The 20,634-nt window shown below is 38.4% G+C and overlaps 1 protein-coding gene across 1 annotated transcript in view; it reads left to right on the forward strand.

Moving 5' to 3' along the window:
- LOC150075139 (unconventional myosin-Ib-like) overlaps nucleotides 1-20,634 on the forward strand; it is a 317,137-nt gene that overhangs the window by 126,655 nt on the left and 169,848 nt on the right. The window contains exons 6-7 of the mRNA XM_090388377.1: nucleotides 4,428-4,622; nucleotides 19,476-19,590. Of these exons, the coding sequence (XP_090244503.1) occupies nucleotides 4,428-4,622; nucleotides 19,476-19,590 (310 nt within the window). The remainder of the gene's footprint in view (nucleotides 1-4,427; nucleotides 4,623-19,475; nucleotides 19,591-20,634) is intronic.

Raw genomic sequence — 20,634 nt, forward strand, 5'->3', positions numbered from 1 at the left:
ATTTGCTGCTGGTAGCACCATCAGAGGATCCCACTGCATTGTAGTCATCTTTGTTAAAGCAAAAGTAGTCCCTCTGTATAAGGCAATGGTCAGACCACACCTTGAGTACTGCATACAGGTCTGGAGGCTTCATTTTAGGAAAGATGTAGCTTTGCTTTGAGTATGTACAGAGAAGGGCAACAAGATTGGTGAGGGGAATGAAGGGATCCTCTTACCAAGAGAGGCTTAAGTTCTGCAAATTTCAGCAGCTGGAGACTAGACACCTGTGAGGTGATCTGATTGAGGTGTATAAGGCCTTGATTGGGTTGAGCATATCAGTTTTCTGATGGGATTCTTCCACTTGTTCAGATTACGAACCTAAGGGGGCATAAATTCAAATTGAGGAAAGACAACTGTAGAATTGATGTGCGAAATTTGCCTTTAGGCAGCGGGTGGTTAATTGCTGGAACAAACTTCCATCTGTCATTGTGGAAGTTGATAGGTTAAATAAATTTAAGGAGGAACTGGACAAACATTTAGAGGGAATGGTTGTGTGAATATTTTTTTTTTTTTTTTTTTTGCCTGATGCTACTACATAAGCTCCTACACTTGCTTTCTTGCATCTTGTTCCACGATTACTACCACTACCACTAAAAAAAAAAAAAAAATGCCATTCACACCAAAAAAGTAGTCCCTCTGTATAAGGCAATGGTCAGACCACACCTTGAGTACTGCATACAGGTCTGGAGGCTTCATTTTAGGAAAGATGTAGCTTTGCTTTGAGTATGTACAGAGAAGGGCAACAAGATTGGTGAGGGGAATGAAGGGATCCTCTTACCAAGAGAGGCTTAAGTTCTGCAAATTTCAGCAGCTGGAGACTAGACACCTGTGAGGTGATCTGATTGAGGTGTATAAGGCCTTGATTGGGTTGAGCATATCAGTTTTCTGATGGGATTCTTCCACTTGTTCAGATTACGAACCTAAGGGGGCATAAATTCAAATTGAGGAAAGACAACTGTAGAATTGATGTGCGAAATTTGCCTTTAGGCAGCGGGTGGTTAATTGCTGGAACAAACTTCCATCTGTCATTGTGGAAGTTGATAGGTTAAATAAATTTAAGGAGGAACTGGACAAACATTTAGAGGGAATGGTTGTGTGAATATTTTTTTTTTTTTTTTTGGCTGATGCTACTACATGAGCTCCTACACTTGCTTTCTTGCATCTTGTTCCACGATTACTACCACTACCACTAAAAAAAAAAAAAAAAATGCCATTCACCTTGTACTCTTATCAGTAGTTACTTCTTTAAGTAAATCCCACATTAACACTGTGTTGACTTTCCCCCAAGTGGTTCTTTTTTCTGTAGATTCTGAATGCATGATGAATTGCTGTTGATAATCCGATAAAAAATATTGTTTTCTCCTGTTGCTTCTCTAACATACTGCTGTAGAAAACAGTCATCCAATAAATTCACAAATGTCTTGCTATTGCATAAGTGACCAACATACAAGTTCCAGTCATTATCCAGGAAGTTAAAATCCCCCATTATATGACATTCTGATTCACTGACCCACTTTTGTCTGTATAGTAGTTCATTATATTCATCACAGTCATTAGACCTATAACACACTCATATTCTCAATTTTGTTTTCCCAGTGTCTCACCAAACCGATCCAATATTGCACTGGATGCCTATATTGATTGGATGCACTGCTTAGATATTATGTGATTCTTCACTAAGAGCATAACTCCTGCCTCCTCCTCTCCTGCCCTTTGTATTCATATTGTACTCTCCATATTGAAATTCTGCATCCCTTTTGTCTGAGTGACAACGTGTCTCTAATATCCCTAAAATGTTTACATTTTATGACTTAACCAGTACTTCAAATTTATTAATTTGCCTTTTATGGTATATCTATATTGCTGGACATCTTACAGTATCACTTTATGTAGCAATTAATTTTTATCCCAAAATTAAAACCTGGGTATGGGTAGTTCTCCATTGGTGCAGTGCTGCTTTTCGGGGCACCTCTGTAGCCAGGTGGGAAGGAGTAGCAGTGCATAGCACACATTTCTTGATTAGACCGGGGTTCGAGCCCGTCACCACCAAATACGGAAGATGTGGAAATGTCAGGGAATGACCACCGCATATCCCGGAGCAATATGGCCTTAGTTGCTAATGCTCCTAAAAAAAAAAAAAAAAAAAAGGTTCTTTGCAGAATTCCTGTATATCATTGGCAAACCCCTATGAGTTGTCCTGTAACCTGTCTGCACTGCTTAGAAAACTTCATGTTGAATTGCACAATTCCCCAAGGTCTTTCTTCTCCACTACCCTCAATATTGTATGACACAGTTGGTATGTTATTCTTGGATTACTTCTACCCGTATGCACTACCTTGCATTTGTCAATGTTAAGCTTCAGTTGCCATTTCTCTACCCATCTGCCTAATTTTTCTAGATCTCATTGTAGTAGCATACCCTGATTAATAACAATAACAACAGTGCTTTTTGTTTGAAGTAGTGCAATACCATGGCAAAGTACTTCCACAATATGAGATAAATGCACTATGCAGCAAACCCAATTTATTCTTAGCTCTATTCAGAAAGGGCTATGCCTGACATGTACAATGACTTTTTATAGCATTTTTAATTTGAGTCCTTTTTCCTGAACTTAATTATATCTGCTTCACTTTCTGCATAATCTTTCTTGCAGCTCACCTGTGTGGATGTAACTCATCCTTGTGTTGCCAAGCAATGAGACCCCAAAAAGGTCAAAACTTGTGTCTGGATCAATCATTCCTAAGCTAAGCTAAGAAGATTAAGAGTTGGATTGCTTGTTATATGACTCTGCTCTGTTTTGACTTGATATTTTGAGCTGGATCTGAGTAGTGGCATACGCTTTAATTAAAAAGCAATATACTGCACTACTCCATTGGAGTAGTGCGGTACATGATGACTCATGAAGTGCTTCCACAATATGAGATTGATGTACTTAGTATCAAACCCAGTTTGTTCACAGTTGTATATTATGGAAAGAAGCTGTACCTGACATGTGCAGTAAAGATTATTCATTTGTGTATTAATATGTTACATTTTCCAATGTGTCCTATATTGAAATCAAAGATTACTTAATATTGTGTATATAGTGATGCAGCAGATTATTTTGTTGTCTTATACATCTTAGAACAGTACCCACCATTAATCTGTGTGTGTGTGTGGTGCATGCATGAATGCACTTCTTCAGGAACCTTTGTCAGCCCTTATACTGCATGGCTGAAATTCACCTAATTTCTCCCCCCCCCCCCCCCCAAAAAAAAAAAAAGCCTTAAACATTACTGGAAAAGTTTTCAAACATTGACTTTTTGGTTGAAAGCAAATTTTCTCATATTGCAATAACTCCAGTTAATTTTTTTGGTTTCTGAAAAACAAAACCAACAAAGAGATCCAGGAGCATACAATTGTAATTTTCAGAGCACTTACTATATGCTGAGCTTTGCATCAACAGAGATTCCACAGGCAAGCTACTTCTTCCAAACCTTTCATCATGCGTCACCGTATAACAATAGTTACAATAGTATCATGCCCAGTGGAACTGGCAGGAGGAGTGGAAAGGAATGTCTGGTAGCAGAACTAGCAGTAGTGGAAAGGAATGTCTGGTAGCAGAACTAGCAGTAGTGGAAAGGAATGTGTGTAGTTATAAATCTCAGCTGGTTTTTATCAGATAGAAAAACTTGCTTATGGCAGTTTAAGTCTAATGGTTTTGGCTTACTTTTTATGACATGATGTTGGATTAATGGTTTTTCTAAATATTAGTGACGATACAGTGTCACTCCTTGTAGTAGTTCCAGTATTGTAAAAAACTTTGATAATGCTGTACTCCCAACAATTTCATAGTGTAGGGCCCTATATATGTTTTACAGCAGGACAGTATCCCCAACACAAAACTTGGCATATGGTGGCTTTTCGTGGGAAGAATAATGTGACACTGTTGGATTGGATTGCTCAAAGCCATTATTTCAGCAGAAATACTATGAGATGACATTAAAAGATACAAAAAGGTGAAAGCAAACATCACGTGCCAAGTTAAAAGGTCTTCATCTCACAGAACAGAGAATATCTATTGGCCCATCTTAAGTTTGGCACTATAGCATAAAGGCTGTGCTGTGATATGAGCCAAAGTCCTACCTCAATTAAAATGTGAGCTGTAAACCATTTTTGTCTTATCTCTTAGTGTGCTAGTACTTTTGGTGACATAGGCTGTGTGATAAAACTTTGTTTGATATAAAACTGATTACTCCCCACCTAATGAGATATGGCACTCAATTACATCTTTTCAGATATTTCAGAAGAAAAATTTAATTTTCACTTCTTAACTAGAAATTACTGTTCATTGTATGTGCTTTCAGGAACATATTTTTAAAAGAGTAATATCTTATATCTTTATGTAGAATAACCATGGAATTCTAGCAATGTTGGATGAAGAGTGCCTTCGGCCAGGTCCAGTTAGTGATGACACATTCCTCTATAAACTAACTCAGGCCTGCCAAGATAATCCATATTTTGAAAGTCGTGGATGTCGTAATTTCCTAATGGATAGCACATTACCTCATCATAGTTTTCGAGTTAGGCACTATGCTGGTGCTGTAAGTATATATGTATAATTTTGTTAATTTTTAAATTTTATTTGTTGTATGTTTGACATTTTACTTTGCTTGAAAATGTTCAAGACTTATTTTGAGCATGTTATATTATAAAAATGTGCATTTAAGTGAATTACATTTATGATATTTCATTGCCTACACTCTACAGTGAAAACTGAAGTGGAAAAAAAAAGATTTTTATATCAAAATTGATATATTGGTTATTTCGGTAAAATAATATATAACATGAATATATTTAAAGAGTATTAGTAGTGGCAGTTTGATATTGGCTAGGAAGAAAGGGATAGGGAAAAATACTTCATTTGCCCATTCTGTTCAGGAATTTTCCTAATCCTTTTAATTTTTTTCCAAGTTATCCCTTCTGTATCACAAGATGGAAGTTTGTTCCAGCAAACAGCTGCTCTGGTTGAAAGCAAAATTTTTTATAACTATCCTGCAACCAATCTTTTCCAATTTAAATTTGTACTCACATGTGCATCATTGCAGGAAGAGTAAGAATGTCAAGGCATTTCATTTACTCAACCCATTTAAAGCCTTAAACATTTCAGTCAGACCTTGAAAATGTCTAGTTTCCAGATGCTATAATTTACCGCACACGTTTTTTCTTGATCAGAGTATCCTTTTGTGCTCCTGACTAATCTTGCTTTTCTCTTTACCCTTCCTAAAATTAGGATTCTAAACCTATATGCAGTACTTAAGATGTGGCCTAACCATTGCCTTATGCAGGGATGGCTAATTGACAGAACCAAATGAGTCATCCTAGCAGACTGTTTACACTGCCCACTGTACCAGTCAAACTATTCAAATATCCTAGGTCTTTTGCATTTTCCACTATCTTGAGTGTGGTACCACCCAAACGGCAAATGATGCAAGAAAGAAAGCTTGTACAGCATCAGCATCATCATCAAAAAAAAACCAAAAAAAAAAAAAAAAAAAAAACCACACTTCTCATATCACCTGTCTAACCCCGTAATAAATTGTCTAGTTTCTCCTTAAATTTATTCAGACTGCCTACTTCCACAGCACCAGATGGAGGTTTCTTGAAAAGAATGAACTACCAATGGCTGAAAACAAATTTCTCACATATCTATCCAGTAACCATCCTTCCTCAATTTAACCAGATTTCCTCACAGGTGCATAGTTTCCAGACTGCAATTTGCAGGGCTCAAGTTTTTCTTGGAAAGCTACTCTTTTATTTTCCTATCTCGTTTCTCTTCTCTTCACCCATTCCAGCAGATCCACTACTCCACATCCTTCCTTTTTTTTTTTTTTTTTTTTTTTAAGGCTTGTTATTAATATTAGCCATATGTCAAAAGGAAGCCCTAGAAAAAATTAGTGAACAACATATTTGATTCCCTCCTCACATAGGTATCTATTCAGCTGAGCTCTGTACTTCCCCAAGCTGTCAGCCTAAAAAAAAAAAAAATATCTTCCTGCAATCCAGTCTAATCCCCACCCACAATTCGATCCAGACTGCTGTCAAGAGAATATCGATACGAAAGGATGGGAATCTTGTTCCTACCTGAGTTCACATCCTAACATTCAACACCACACAGTCTCCATGTTCCATCAAGGCAGGCTACTAAAACTGCCCAGTGATAATTTACATTCCAAACCCACTGAGGTGTTTTAGATGCCAAAAATACGGCCACTCACAAAAAGATTGTCATGGTAACCCTGCCTGTGCTCAATATGGTGCTAAAGACCACGAGAGCAAGGAATCTTCAGCTTCAAAACCGATCTGTGCAAATTGCCAAGGAGAGCCTATTCTAGAGCATGCCAGCAGTGAAAGGATGAAAAAGAAATCCAGAAATTAAAAACACAGCTGAATATCTCCTACCCAGAAGCCAGGAAACATATCCAACAAATAAATAGCTGGAAACCTTTATATGCCTAGAAGGTTTCTGCGAAGTGCACTATCAGTACACAAACTGAGATGACTATACCACCACGAGAGTCTTTACTCTGATTGATTGCTATTTATTACATTTACAAAAGCCCACCTAAAAAACATAGTTAGCTGCCACTCTGATATCTATACCTCGTAGTGCTCCACCACTACCAACACCAAGTGGTAAAGAAAAACCAAAAAGATCAGAAGAGCCACCTGTAATACTAAAAACAATGGATGTAGAGGATAAGAAAGTACCAGATGAATCAGTCTTGGAACTCTTTGCAGAGGAGGAAATGGACACAGGACAACGTCCATACTTCCCCAAAAAAGAGAAATTGAAGACTGACAAAAGTAAGTCCTCAGCACCTCGGAAGCCGCCAGATGGACCCACCAAGCCAAAATAATGGCTAAATTCCTACAGTGGAATTGTCATGGATTCCAGCGAAGTACTGACGACATCAAGGCCCTCCTGCAAAAGCATGAGCCAGTTTGCTCTTGCTTGCAGGAGACTTACCTAAAGGCAATGATGATGATCCCACCATGCAATTTTTTTGTAAGAATTGCAGATAGTCCTGCTCATGGAGGAGTGGCTATCCTTGTGGGTGGCAACCAGACCCCAGTTCAGCCTGTGCTACTTACAACCAGCATAAAGGCTGTTGCATTTCACTCTACAGTGGGTTTTTTGTTAACCCTCTACCATCACCTGGGACTGACATCTCCCAGAAAGACTTTGATGATCTTGTAACACAGTTACCGCCCGATTTCTTACTTCTTAGGGATTTTAATGGACATATTACCCTGTGGGGTAGTGCTACCAACAACGGAAGGGGACAAGTCATAGAGCATATGCTAAATGGCAATGACATCTCCCTTCTAAATGTGGGAACAAATGCCCACATTTAGAAGGGAGACACCTACCCGTATGTTTTGATCTTTCTATCTGCTGTCCTTCTCTACTCCCTTCACTCACTTGGAAAGTGGAGAAGAACCCATATGGAAGTGATCACTTCCCTGTGATAACCTGTTTACACAGTGGGAGACCGTGTATTCCTTATAGGTTACCATGGTGGATGATTGATCAGGCTGACTGGAATGCCTTCCAACATCTGGCAGAGTTTGACGTCACAGTCAGTCAGGAGCCTATCAATGATGCAGTCATGTACATCACAGAAAATATTTTCCAGGCAGCTACGAATACCATTCCAAAAACATCTGCCCGGTTTCCACCTTTTCCCAAACCATGGTAGAATCCACAATGCACCGCAGCAGAAAAAGGCTCAAAACAAGCCTGGGGGATATTCTGATGATATCTGCCACTGCCAACCTTATAGCCTTTAAACACACACAGGCCAAAGCACGCTACATCCACCGGCAGAGTCAGAAGGAATCATGGATTTGTTTTACATCATCAGTTACTCAGTCCACTAGTACAAAGTTGATCTAGGATAAAATCTGGAAAATGAAAGAAAAATATACATCCCATGCTTTTTCAATACTAGGTTATAATGGATGCACTACTGAAGATCCAACTACAATGGTCAGTTCTCTTGGGGAAGCATTCTCTAACATCTCTGCGACATCTTCATATTTCCCAGAGTTCCTGGTCCTGAAACATAAATTCAAAAAACAGGCACTTAATTTCACATCTAAGGGCCTTTATCCTTACAACGGACCATTCACTATATGGAAACTGAAAGAGCTGTAATCCTTTCCAAGGCAAGTGTTTTTGGATCAGATGGCATCTATTATGAAATGATTAAGCATCTTTCACCAAAATCTGTGGATCATCTGCTCCTTCTATATTAAGAGAATCTTTATTGAAGAGCAGTTTCCGGATGTCTGGCGTAAGGCAATCGTTCTTGCCTTTTCCAAGCCAAGAAAGGATCTTAAAACCTCTACTAATTATCATCCTATTGCTCTGACCAGCTGTCTGTGCAAAATCCTAGAGAGAATGGTTAATTTTCATTTAATATAGAGATTCTCTCCGCACTGGATGTTGGAGAGAGAAAGTAATCAAATTACCTTCTCTGCAACATCCAGTGCGGCTTCCAAAGGAACCAGTCCACTCTGGATGACCTGACCATCTTATTAGATTGGAGACATCCATCCGGGATGCTTTCCTAAACATGAACGCTTGGTGTCTGTATTCTTTGACATTGAGAAAGCTTATGACACAACTTGGAGATCTGGCATCATAGAAGATTTGCATAGCCTTGGTCTTAGAGGGCATCTCTCCATTTTTATTAAAAACGTTTTAGCCAATCATTCTTTCCGAATTTGTGTGAGATCTGCCAAGAGGAGGGAGTACCACAAGGATCAGTATTAAGTGTCAACCTTTTCACTATCAAAATAAATTTCATCACAGAACGACTTCGGCCCCGAGTGCCAAGCAATATTAGTGACCACAGCGACTTTCATAGTGATTATCTGGTATGCTTAACTGTAAATATGTTTCTCTTGAGTTTCATAAGACCGGTGAGGTTCGATTCCCGCCTCGGGCTTGGATCAAAGTACTGCAAAAATCTTGTGAGGTGCATTATGGCCACAGAAGCCGATGCGCCAACAACTACCAAAAAAAAAAATAATAAAAAATAAGACCGGTGACTCTTGAGTATTATATTTAAATACAATTATCCAAATACTATAACCTAGAAAGGAAAATCATCTTTCTTTTAATCCCTTTTTTTGTTTTTAGTTTATTCTAATCCTTTCTTCTTCGCTTGGGTCACTAGGGGGCACTGCTCTTGTCTCCACATGGCAGAGCTGGTAACATGGGAGAAAAAGACAATCTCCCAGGGCCAAAAAGAGCACGTCATGAGAAAATCAAACTCTGACTTATTTGGGCCGCCAGACATCCAAAATGAAAGGCAGTTCCAATTCAGGAACTGCCAAATGCCAAAAAACTGAGACAGAGAATTATCCTATTCCAACTTTTCTTAATTATCCACTCAACTGGTGAAAATGCAATTGGCAAAGGGTTGCTCTTATGAAGAAAGGCTTAAGTTTTGCAAATTACAGTGTCTGGAGACTAGGCACTTGTGAGGTGATATGATCGAGGTGTATAAAGCTTTTGAATAGTTTGAGCATATTCAATGCTGATGGGATTCTTCCTCTTGGTTCAGAATAATCACCTGAGAGGGCATAAATTCAAATTGAGGAAAGACAGTTGTAGGATAGATGTGTGGAAGTTTGCCTTTAGCCAGCTGGTAGTTGATTGGTGACTTCCATCTTTTGTTGTGGAAGTTGACAGCCTAAATAAATTTAAACTGAGCTGGACAGGTATTTGGAACAAAGGGAGGGGTGAAATGGGAGCGTTTTTTTTTTTTTTTGGCTGATGCTGCATAAGCTTGCTTTCTTGCATCATATGCCTCTTCTAATGCTAATGCTACATTCAGGTTGGTATAGAATGAAAAAGACCTGGGGTATTTGTGCAGTCAGATATGAAGATTTCTCAGCAGTCAAAGCAGGTCACTAGATATTGTCAATGATATACATGAATTTTGCTGGTAGGAATAAGGAGGTGATTATCCCTTTATATAAGGCAGTGGTCAGACTGAGCATTGAATACTGAACAATTTTCAATAGGCATGCAGAAATGTGTATTTGGCCATTGGATGGTTAATTGCTGGAACAAACTTCCATCAATCATTGTGGAAGTTGACAGCTTAAACAAATAAAATTCAAGGAGAAACTGGACAAATTTTTAGAGGGAATGGATGTGTGAAATTGTTATTTTTTTAATTAATTATAATCATTTTTTTTTTTTTTTTTTTTGGCTGATGCTACATAAGCTCATATGCTTGCTTTTTTGCTTCACATGCTTCTATTACTACCACCACCACCACCACCACTACTACTACTACTGCATACATGTCTGGAGGCCTCATTTTAGGAAGGATTTAAAGTTGCTAGAATGAGTACAGAGAACAACAACAGGATTGAGGGGAACAGACGGGTTCTCTTACCAAGAAAGGCTTAATTTCTGGAAATTTCAGCATCTGGAGGCTAAGCACGTGCGAGGTGATCTAATTGAGGTGTATAAGTCCTTGAATGTGTTGAGCAGGCTCGATTCTGATGGGATTCGTCCTCTTGCTTCGATTACAAACCTGAGAGGATGTAAATTCATATGAGGAAAAACAGTTGTAGAATATATGTGCAGAAATTTGCCTTTATCCAGCAGGTAGTTTTTTTTTTTTTTGTGCCTATGCTAATGCCATCTGCATTACTTCTGCAGCATTTAGAATACTCCATGTCTACAGTTTATACATCAGAGCACCTGAACCACCTCTGTTGCTTTGACAGAAATAACTGTCACTAAAATATACTTTTAAATTGAAACCCCTGCTAGACCACACTACATGGATATCTGATTTTGAGCATAATGGGAAAATCTATAACACCCATCAGACTGCCAACTGTCCTTTTGGTATTTATATCTAAGAGCTGCTCAGAGAGCTTAATATCACTTGCACAATGGTGCCCAATCATTAAGGCCACCCCCCCTCCACCCTCGCATGCTCACTTTCCATCATGTATTTTCTCTATTAATAAGGGAGGAAAAGCCAGCACTTCACAATTTGTCTACTTAACTCTAGGTTGCCCATTGATTTGCTTATTCAAATTTCCTCTCCGTCTTCATATTTGACATCCACTTTTGCTGGATCCCAACGTGATCTGGCAGATGCTGCAGAAGGATTGCTGTTACCAGGAAAGGCTTAAGTTCTGTAAATTGCAGTGAAGACTATTCACCTGCAAGGTGATCTAATTGAGATGTTTAAGGCTTGATTAAGAAAGCTCAGTGCTGATGGGATTCAACCCCTTGCTCAGATTACTCACCTGAGATGTCATAAATTCAAACTGTGGAAAGACAATCGTAGAATTGATGTGCAGAAATTTGCATTTAGGAACAAACTTCCATCTGTTGTAGTGGAGGTCAGCAACTTAAATAAGTTCAAGGCAGAACTAGACAAACATTTGGAGTGAATAGATGGGTGAAATGGGAAAGTTTTTTTTTTTTTTAATTCTGATAATGCTATATAAGCTTGCTTTCTTGCATCATATGTCTCTACTAATGCTAATATCTTTTTGTTTAACTGTTGTTGAAACAGTCAATTGAAGAAAACCATACTCATGTACTAATGCACTGATATTTACTCCTCTTTTTTATTTTTTTATATATCATCTCCTGCTTCACTTTAATGGAAAATTTGTTCTTAACTTGCACTTAAGGAGCCACGGTTATTTAATTTCTATTTATTTAATTAATAAATTAAAAAATAACCACAATTAAATTACTGTAATTATAAGTAAAAAAAATACAATCTGCTTACGCACTGAACAAGTGCATCAAACAGTAGATAATGAATAATATGCAGGAATGTTGTGTTGTACAATAACAAAAATGCTAATTGATTGAGAACAATCGTATGAGTGATGTTTCACTTGCAAATCATCTGAAAATTTCCAGCTATATCGGAAAGCCATCAGTTCCTGCAAATATCATCGGTCCTTAAAATAAAAGATCTTATGTGGAGGGTAAATCAGTTCATGAGAATATTGGATGTCAGTGTTATTGGAAGTCGAGGCCACATTGTACTTTCCCAATGGCAACAAATTTGACATGGGCAGCTCACAAAACAAGTGCTGTTTGTTTGTTATTTGGTTTTTAGGAGCATTAGCAACTAAGGCCATATTGCTCCAGGGATATGCGGTGGTCATTCCTTGACCTTTCCGCGTCTTCCGTATTTGGTGGTCATGGGCTCGAACCCCAATCTAATCAAGAAGCATGTGCTATGCACTGCTGCTCCTGCCCACCTGGCTATGGAGGTGCCAAAACAAGTGCTGTATCTGATAAAGCCTGTAATCCCATTGCAGTCTAGTCTGTGCAGGAACCATGGAGAGGTTGTTCTTGCTTATTTCCACATAGGACATAGTCAACTTACACATTCATTTCTGCCGAGGGCAAATGACTTCCCTATATGTGAGAATTGTAACAATTTTTTAACCATTTGACAAATTTTAACTGAGAGCCCATATTATAGACACGAATATGGTTTTTATTATACTGCTTTAGTCATCTGACAGCCTTATACACACAGTGAGATTTTATTTGACAATGATCACATATCAAGCATTGTTAATTATTTAAAATCTTTAAATCTTTATACTCTTATATAAAAGTGTACCTTTTATACATATTTTGATGACATACCTTTATCATTATACTTTTCTGACATAGTGATCTAATTTTTTAGGTTACTGTTATCTTTTAACTGTTATTTTTCCATGATCTGGTTTTGGCACAGAGGAAGAATTCCATCAGCATTGAGCATGCTCAAACCATTCAAGGCTTTATACACTTCAATCAGATCATCTCGCATGAGCCTAGTCTCCAGACACTGTAATCTGCAAAACTTAAGCTTTTCTTCGTAAGAGCAACCCTTCCTTTCCATTCATCAATCTTTTTGCCCTTCTCTGTACTTGTTTCAAAATGAGGCTTCCAGACCTGTATACAGTACTCAAGGTGTGGCCTGACCATTGCCTTATACAAGGGGATAATCACCTCCTTATCCCTGCTAGAAAAATTCCTGTATATCATTGACAAGACACCATGAGCTACTCTTGCATACTGTCTGCATTACTCAGAAAACTTCATATCTGCCTGCACAATTACCCCCAGGTCCTTTTCATTCTCTACCACTGTCAGTGTAGTACCACAGAGTTGATACGTTACTCTGGGGTTACTGCTTCCCATATGTAGTACTTTACATTTGTCAATGTATGTTAAAATGTATGTCAGAAGTACCGTTCGTGAATTCCCTCCATTTTTACACGATAGCATAACCTTAGTGTAGTATAGTGCATAATATAATATTGTCAATTAATCAGTAAATCTATTAATCCTGATAAACTTTATTGTCAATTAAATTGTACTTTTAACTCTATATATATATATATATAACGACTTAATCGTAACAAATAATTAATACATAACTATAGTGGTACACGTGATATGGAAGTTATATAAAGGGAACTTGTAGAAAACACTAGATACCGAAAAAATAAATATAGCGTTATAACTGTTTTGGGATATAACTTAAGGATTTAATTTTGTTTTGAAATTTTATTGAATTAAATCGGAATCATGATTCAGACCAGAGCAGCAAAGCAAAAGGCTCAAGCTAATGGGAGTGCTGTGGTTCAGGGGAGAACTGAGGGGGGCAGTTGCCCTCTGAATCACAGTCTTTTAAAATGCACTGTTTGCTTGATGTTTGCGGAGCAGTCTGGTACGGGACATGATACTGCCAAGGGGGATGTCTTTGTGTGTGCACGATGTAAGGAGTGCAAGGAAATCAGGCGACAACTCAGCGTTGTTATGGGCCTTTATGAGAGCTTGAAGGACAGGGTGGATGCCCTTGAAGGAAATAAATTGAGGGGCCCATCAAGCTCTCAGCCACCCACATCAATGCCAGAGCTTGCACTTGGTCATCAGGCAACACAGAGGCAGCCCCCTAGGCAGAATGCGCTGGTCCCACAGGAACTAGTAGTTGTTGGTGACTCTATTGTCAGGGAAGCGGGGAACATGCTTTGCAAAAAGGATAGGTGGAATAGGACCAGGGTATGTCTGCCAGGGGCAAAGGTTGATGACGTTGTAGAGCGGATATCATCTTTTAAGGGCACAAAAGGTGATATAGTTGTTCACATTGGCACTAATGATATTAAGAGTAGGAGACTGGCGGAATTACTTAGCAAGTACAGGTCACTGTTGAAAAAAAGCTGTGAATTAGGGTTGAATTTGAAAGTGTCTGCAATTCTGCCCAGACACGATAGGAGGGAGTACATGATGAGAGCCTTGTCAATCAATTCGGCCCTGGAGGGATTGTGCAAGGCTCAAGGGGTAGAATTTTTTTCAGCCTGGACTGTACTTGTTAACAGGAGAGATTGCTTCTACAGGGATGGGATACACTTAAATAGAAAGGGTGCAAGAATATTTGCTAATGCTATCGAGGCAGTGTTAGGTTGGTCGGAAAACTGCTAGCTTGGGGGGAGACAAAGACCAATAGATTGACAGTAGCCAGTGGCAGAGGTGGAAGTGATTCTTGCACTGCTTCTATTGAAATGAGCAGAAGTCTGAAAAACAAGATGCAGGATATTTCAGAGACTGCTGGTAGTCATTGCGGTACAAGTAAACACATGGGTTGTGTTAGGGTAGCTAAGAATAGAAACAGGTGCATGTATACCTGCGTGTACACCAATGCTAGGAGTTTGGTAAATAAATTTGATGAATTTGAGGTATTGCTCAAAACATCAAAGGCAGATATTGTTGGGATATCAGAGACGTGGTGTCACACAGATATAAGTAATGCGGAACTGGAATTTGGGGAATACAATGTGTATAGAAAGGATAGACAGGACAGGACGGGAGGAGGGGTTATGCTATTAATTAAGAAACACATAAAGTCCAAGGAAGTGAAGCCAGTCGACATCGATGGACAGGGCAGCGTCGAGTCAGTTTTGTGTGACATAAGCGTAGGGAAATCAAAATTGAGAGTAGGAGTGTGCTATAGGCCTAATGACTCTGATGAGTATAATAAGATATTGTACAGGGAAATAGAGTGGGCCAGTAAATCAGAGAGTCTTATAATGGGGGACTTTAATTTCCCAGATATTGACTGGAATTTGTGGGTTGGTCACTCGCACACTAGCAAGGCTTTTGTGGATTTATTGGATGATTGTTTTCTACATCAGCATGTTCGTGAGGCAACAAGAGGGAGCAATACTCTTGATCTGATTATCAGTAGTGATTCTTCATGCATTAAGAACCTGCAGATAAATGAACCACTAGGTGGCAGTGATCACAGTGTGTTGAAGTGGGATTTACTCAAGGAGGTAACTACCATCAGAGGTAAAGGGAAGGGTTTTTGTTTTCGTAAAGGCGACTATGATGGTCTGAGACAGTATTTAAATTCTATACAGTGGGACCAACTGATGATGTTACCAACAGCAAACTCAAAATGGGAAGCATTCAAGGAACTAATCTTGGAGGCTACCAGGCTTTACATACCAACTAAGAAATATTGTTCAAGGTTTAGGCCTAAATGGTTGTCAGATGAACTAATGAGACATGTGGCAGAGAAGAAAAATGCATGGGATACATACAAATTAAAGGGTGACATGGAAGCCTATGATAGATATAAGTTGGTCTGTAACCAAGTCACAAAGGAGATTAGGCAGGCAAAGGCAGACTATGAAAAATCCTTGGCAAAGGATGCAAAGAAAAACAGAAAAGAGTTCTTTACATACTTGAACTCGAAAAGGAAAGGGATGAATCAGATTGGTCCACTGGATATTGATGGTTCAACAGTTGAGGATCCTGCTCAGGTGGCTAACAATCTAAACGAGTATTTTGCATCTCCATTCACGCATGAGGAGTTATTCAGGAAGGAGAATGATGTAGTTAAAGTAAACATTGGCAGTGAGCTGGATGATTTTGTAATAACTGAGAGGAAAGTGGAGGAGAGATTGTTGAGGATAAACATAAAAAAGGCACCTGGGGTGGATGGGATCTATCCAGTTATATTAAAGGAGGCAGCAAAGGAAGTAAACAAACCCTTAGCCATAATTATGAGAGCTTCCTTGGACTCAGGGGAGGTACCTATGGACTGGAAATGTGCAAATGTGACCCCAATTCACAAAGGAGGTTCAAAGGCTGACACAAGTAATTATAGACCTGTTAGTTTAACTTCTGTTCCAGGTAAATTAATGGAGGCACTGGTTAAAGAAGCACTGCAGGATCATCTAGACAAGAATTCAGTTATAGCTCAGACGCAGCATGGTTTTGTTAAGGGCAGGTCTTGCCTGACCAATTTGATTGGATACTATGATGTAGTCACAAAAGAACTGGATGCAGGGAATAACTTTGATATTATATATTTGGATCTTAGAAAGGCTTTTGATACTGTTGCACATGGAAGACTGCTGCACAAATTGGAGCAGTGTGGCATTGGAGGCAAATTGCTGCTATGGATAAGGGGATGGTTGAGTGGCAGAAGACAGAGAGTGGTAATCAATGGACACTGCTCAACGTGGACTAATGTTATTAGTGGAGTTCCTCAAGGTTCAGTGTTGGGTCCGTTGTTGTTTTCGGTGTTTATGAATGATATTGATGATGGGATATCAAGTTTAATGTCCAAGTTTGCAGATGATACAAAGGTTGGCAGGGTCGTTAAGGACAATACTGACACTATGCTGCTGCAACAGGATCTGGAAAGGTTGAACAGATGGGCTGAGAGGTGGCAAATGAGGTTTAACATCGACAAATGTAAAGTGCTGCATATGGGAAACAGTAACCCCAGAGCAACGTATCAACTCTGCGGTACTACACTGACAGTGGTGGAGAAATAAAAGGACCTGGGGGTAATTGTGCAGGCAGATATGAAGTTCTCTGAGCAGTGCAGACGAGCTGCAAGAGTAGCTCATGGTGTCTTGTCAATGATATACAGGAATTTTTCTAGCAGGGATAAGGAGGTGATTATTCCCTTGTATAAGGCAATGGTAAGGCCACATCTTGAGTACTGTATACAGGTCTGGAGGCCTCATTTCAAGAAGGATGTAGAGCTGCTGGAACGGGTACAGAGAAGGGCAACAAGATTAGTGAATGGAACAAAGGGTTGCTCTTACGAAGAAAGGCTTAAGTTTTGCAAATTACAGAGTCTGGAGACTAGGCACCAGCGATGTGATCTGATAGAGGTGTATAAGGCTTTGAATGGTTTGAGCATGCTCAATGCCAATGGGATTCTTCATCTTGCTCAGAATAATCAGCTCAGAGGGCATAAATTCAAATTGAGGAAGGACGGATATTGGATAGATGTGCAGAAATTTGCCTTTGGCCAGCGGGTGGTTGGTTGGTGGAACCGACTTCCATCACTTGTTGTTGAAGTTGATAGCCTAAACAAATTTAAGGCTCAACTGGACAGGTATTTCGAGCGAACGGAGGGGTGAAATGGGAGTGGTGTGTTTTTTTTTTTTTTTTTTGGCTGATGCTGCATAAGCTTGCTTTCTTGCATGATATGCCTCTACTAATGCTAATGCTAACTTCATTTGCCACCTCTCAGCCCATCTGCTCAACTTTTCTAGATCTTGTTGCAGCAGAATACTGTCATTAGTGTCCTTAACAACCCTGCCAACCTTTGTATTGTCTGCAACCTTGGAAATTAAGCCTGATATACCATCATCAGTATCATTTATAAATACAGAAAACAATGGACCCAACAGTGAACCCTATGGGACTCCACTAATAACATTAGTCAATGAAGAGTAGTGTCCATTGATTACCACTCTGTCTTCTCCAACTCAACCATCCCTTTATCTATAACAGCAATTTGCCTCCAATGCCACACTGCTCCAATTTGTTCAGCAGTCTTCCATGTGCAACAGTATCAGAAGCCTTTCTAAGATCCAAATAAATGATATCAGTTATTCCCTGCATCCAGTTCCTTTTTGACCACATCATAGTATCCTATCAAATTGGTCAGACAAGACTTTCCCTTAACAAAACCATGTTGTGTTCGAGCTATAACTAAAGTCTTGTCTAGATGATCCTGCAATGATTAGGGTATAGGTTCATTTTATATGTAACAATAAACAGACTTGGTTTGCTATTAAGTGTATCAGTCTCATATTGTGGAGACACTTCAGGACAAGCTGCCTTCATATTGCATTACTCTAAATAAAAATTTTTTCTTAAGTAGGGAAATATATTGCTACTCATTTGGAATACTGTGTTCAGGTATGGAGATCTTGTCTAAAAAAAAGACATTGAGCTTCTTGAAAGGGTCCAAAGGCGGCCAACCTTAACGTTGAGATTGGCAGAAAGATGACCATATGAGGAAAGACTCTGACTATTTGGGCTACAGAGTTTGGCAACCGGGCACATCAGAGATGACCTGATTGAGGTTTATAAGGCTCTGAGAGGGATTAGTAAAATAAATGAAGGTGGAATATTCACTGTTCTAATGAATTCCAGAACTAGGTCATAAATTCAAATTACAGGGCTTGAGATTTCGATTAGATTGCAAGAAGTTTTCTTTTAGCCAGCAAGTTGTTGATAGGTGGAAAAAGTTGAGGCTGACAGTTTGAATAAATTCAAATGTTTACTGGATACTTACCTGTGTGAAGAGGGAAGCACATAATTTGTGTTTTCTTATCTAATTGGTTGAGTTTTTTTTTGCCAGTGCAGCAAAAGCCTATGGCTTTCTTGCACTATAGGGCGAATACTATTACTATTATATAAAGTGTATGCCATTATCCTTACTGTGCTTTTGACCTTTTTTTGGGGACCTCAACAGTGGATAAATAAGCACCATCAAGACCTAACCCCTAATGATGAGATGTATCTATAATGTGAAATGCAAAATGGCACAGTAGTTAAATGAACCGAAGCAAATTTAGAGTAGAAGCCACATACCACATGAGTTATAAAACATTATTGTGCAAGGGCACAATAATGTTTTCCTTATTCTTTGTGTAGCAATGAGCAAACCAGGTTCATTATCATCAAACCATCTCATATTATGAAATTACTTTATCACAATAAGTGCTAAGTCCCTCCACAGTATGAGATTGATGCACTAAGTAGTAAACCTTAGTTTTTGCTACATACAGAATGAGGCTATACTCTACTTGTTTTATTGGTTAAAACCTGATAATTGTTCAGCCCCTGTAATAAATAAGGTAAATTCCTGTATAGTTTAGTTCATAAGATATCAATTAAAATATTAATGAAAATTGAAATACATCATTTGCAATGAAAAATGATGAAAATCTGTATTTTTGGTGTTAACAGAAAGCTAATTACCTTGTGCTTTTCATATAGAGTAACATCCTGAAATTGAATTCTCGTTTTATACTGTGTATTCTGTCCAGTATTTTATTCCTTTTAGGTAACATATTCGGTTACAGGATTTATTGACAAAAACAATGATATCCTCCATCGTGACTTGTCACAAGCAATGTACAAATGTGAGCATCCACTATTAAAAACCCTGTTTCTTGAAGGTAAGCTTCAGATTTAGAAATATTTATTCCCTTTGTATTTTGAATATAAATATGTAAATCTCTCTCTCTCTCTCTCTCTCTCTCTCTCTCTCTCTCTCTCTCTCTCTCTCTCTGTGTAATCCCTGTTCTTTCAGTAATGAAGTTCATGAATCTGATATATATATACAGATATAAATACAGGCAACCCCATATAACACGGTACTTCTACAACACGATTGATAAATTGCAGCAAACCCTGCACAACACTGTACTATGTTTTGCTCTAACATGGTTAGAAAATTGAGGAAAGCCTCACATAATGCAGTATTTTTGAGTTTTTGTGCAAGGAAAACTGTGCTATTATGTTTAATGTAATTTTTCGACATTTCCATTCTTTTTTGTAAATCCCCACTGTTGACTCCCTGTTCATTATACAAAAAAATTACTGGGAAATCCCCATATTTTATTTTGTTGGGAAATCACTGTGTTAGGTTCTGTGCCATTGAACTTGTGTTTGTTTGAGATCATAAAAAATTGCGACTTTGAAGCAGACAGTTCCTGACTTTTAAGGTTAATTTGGTTTTTATTTGATCATTTATAAAATTTTTCCAGTTATGTATTAATAAACTTTGTTCTTAAGAACTGTATTGGAATAATTTCTTTGTTGTGAATTAAATTTCAGCCCTAAATTATGCCTAAGGAAAGTAAAAAAATGCTGCTCTAAAGAAACTTTATTTCTCTAAAATCAAAGATACAAATTTTGGATCATCTTAAAAAAGGGGATAAGGTAACATACATTGCAAAAGTTTAAATTTAAATGAAGCAACAAACTGGACCATAAAAAAAAAAGGAACAGAAAATTAGACCTGTTGTTGCTGCAGGATCTTTCATTAATGCAAATATGACAGTTCATCCTCAAGCACCAATAATTGAGAAAATTGAAAAAGCACCCAGCTTTTGGATTGACAATAGCAGTAAAAAATGGATCCCATTAGACAGCAATGTAATTAAACAAAAGGCACTAAAAATTTATAACCATTTAAAAGAAAATGAACCCAGAACCCA

This window comes from Mastigoproctus giganteus, chromosome 14, assembly GCF_048544385.1.
Source record: "Mastigoproctus giganteus isolate SK-2022 chromosome 14, ASM4854438v1, whole genome shotgun sequence".
Lineage (NCBI taxonomy): Eukaryota > Metazoa > Arthropoda > Arachnida > Uropygi > Thelyphonidae > Mastigoproctus > Mastigoproctus giganteus.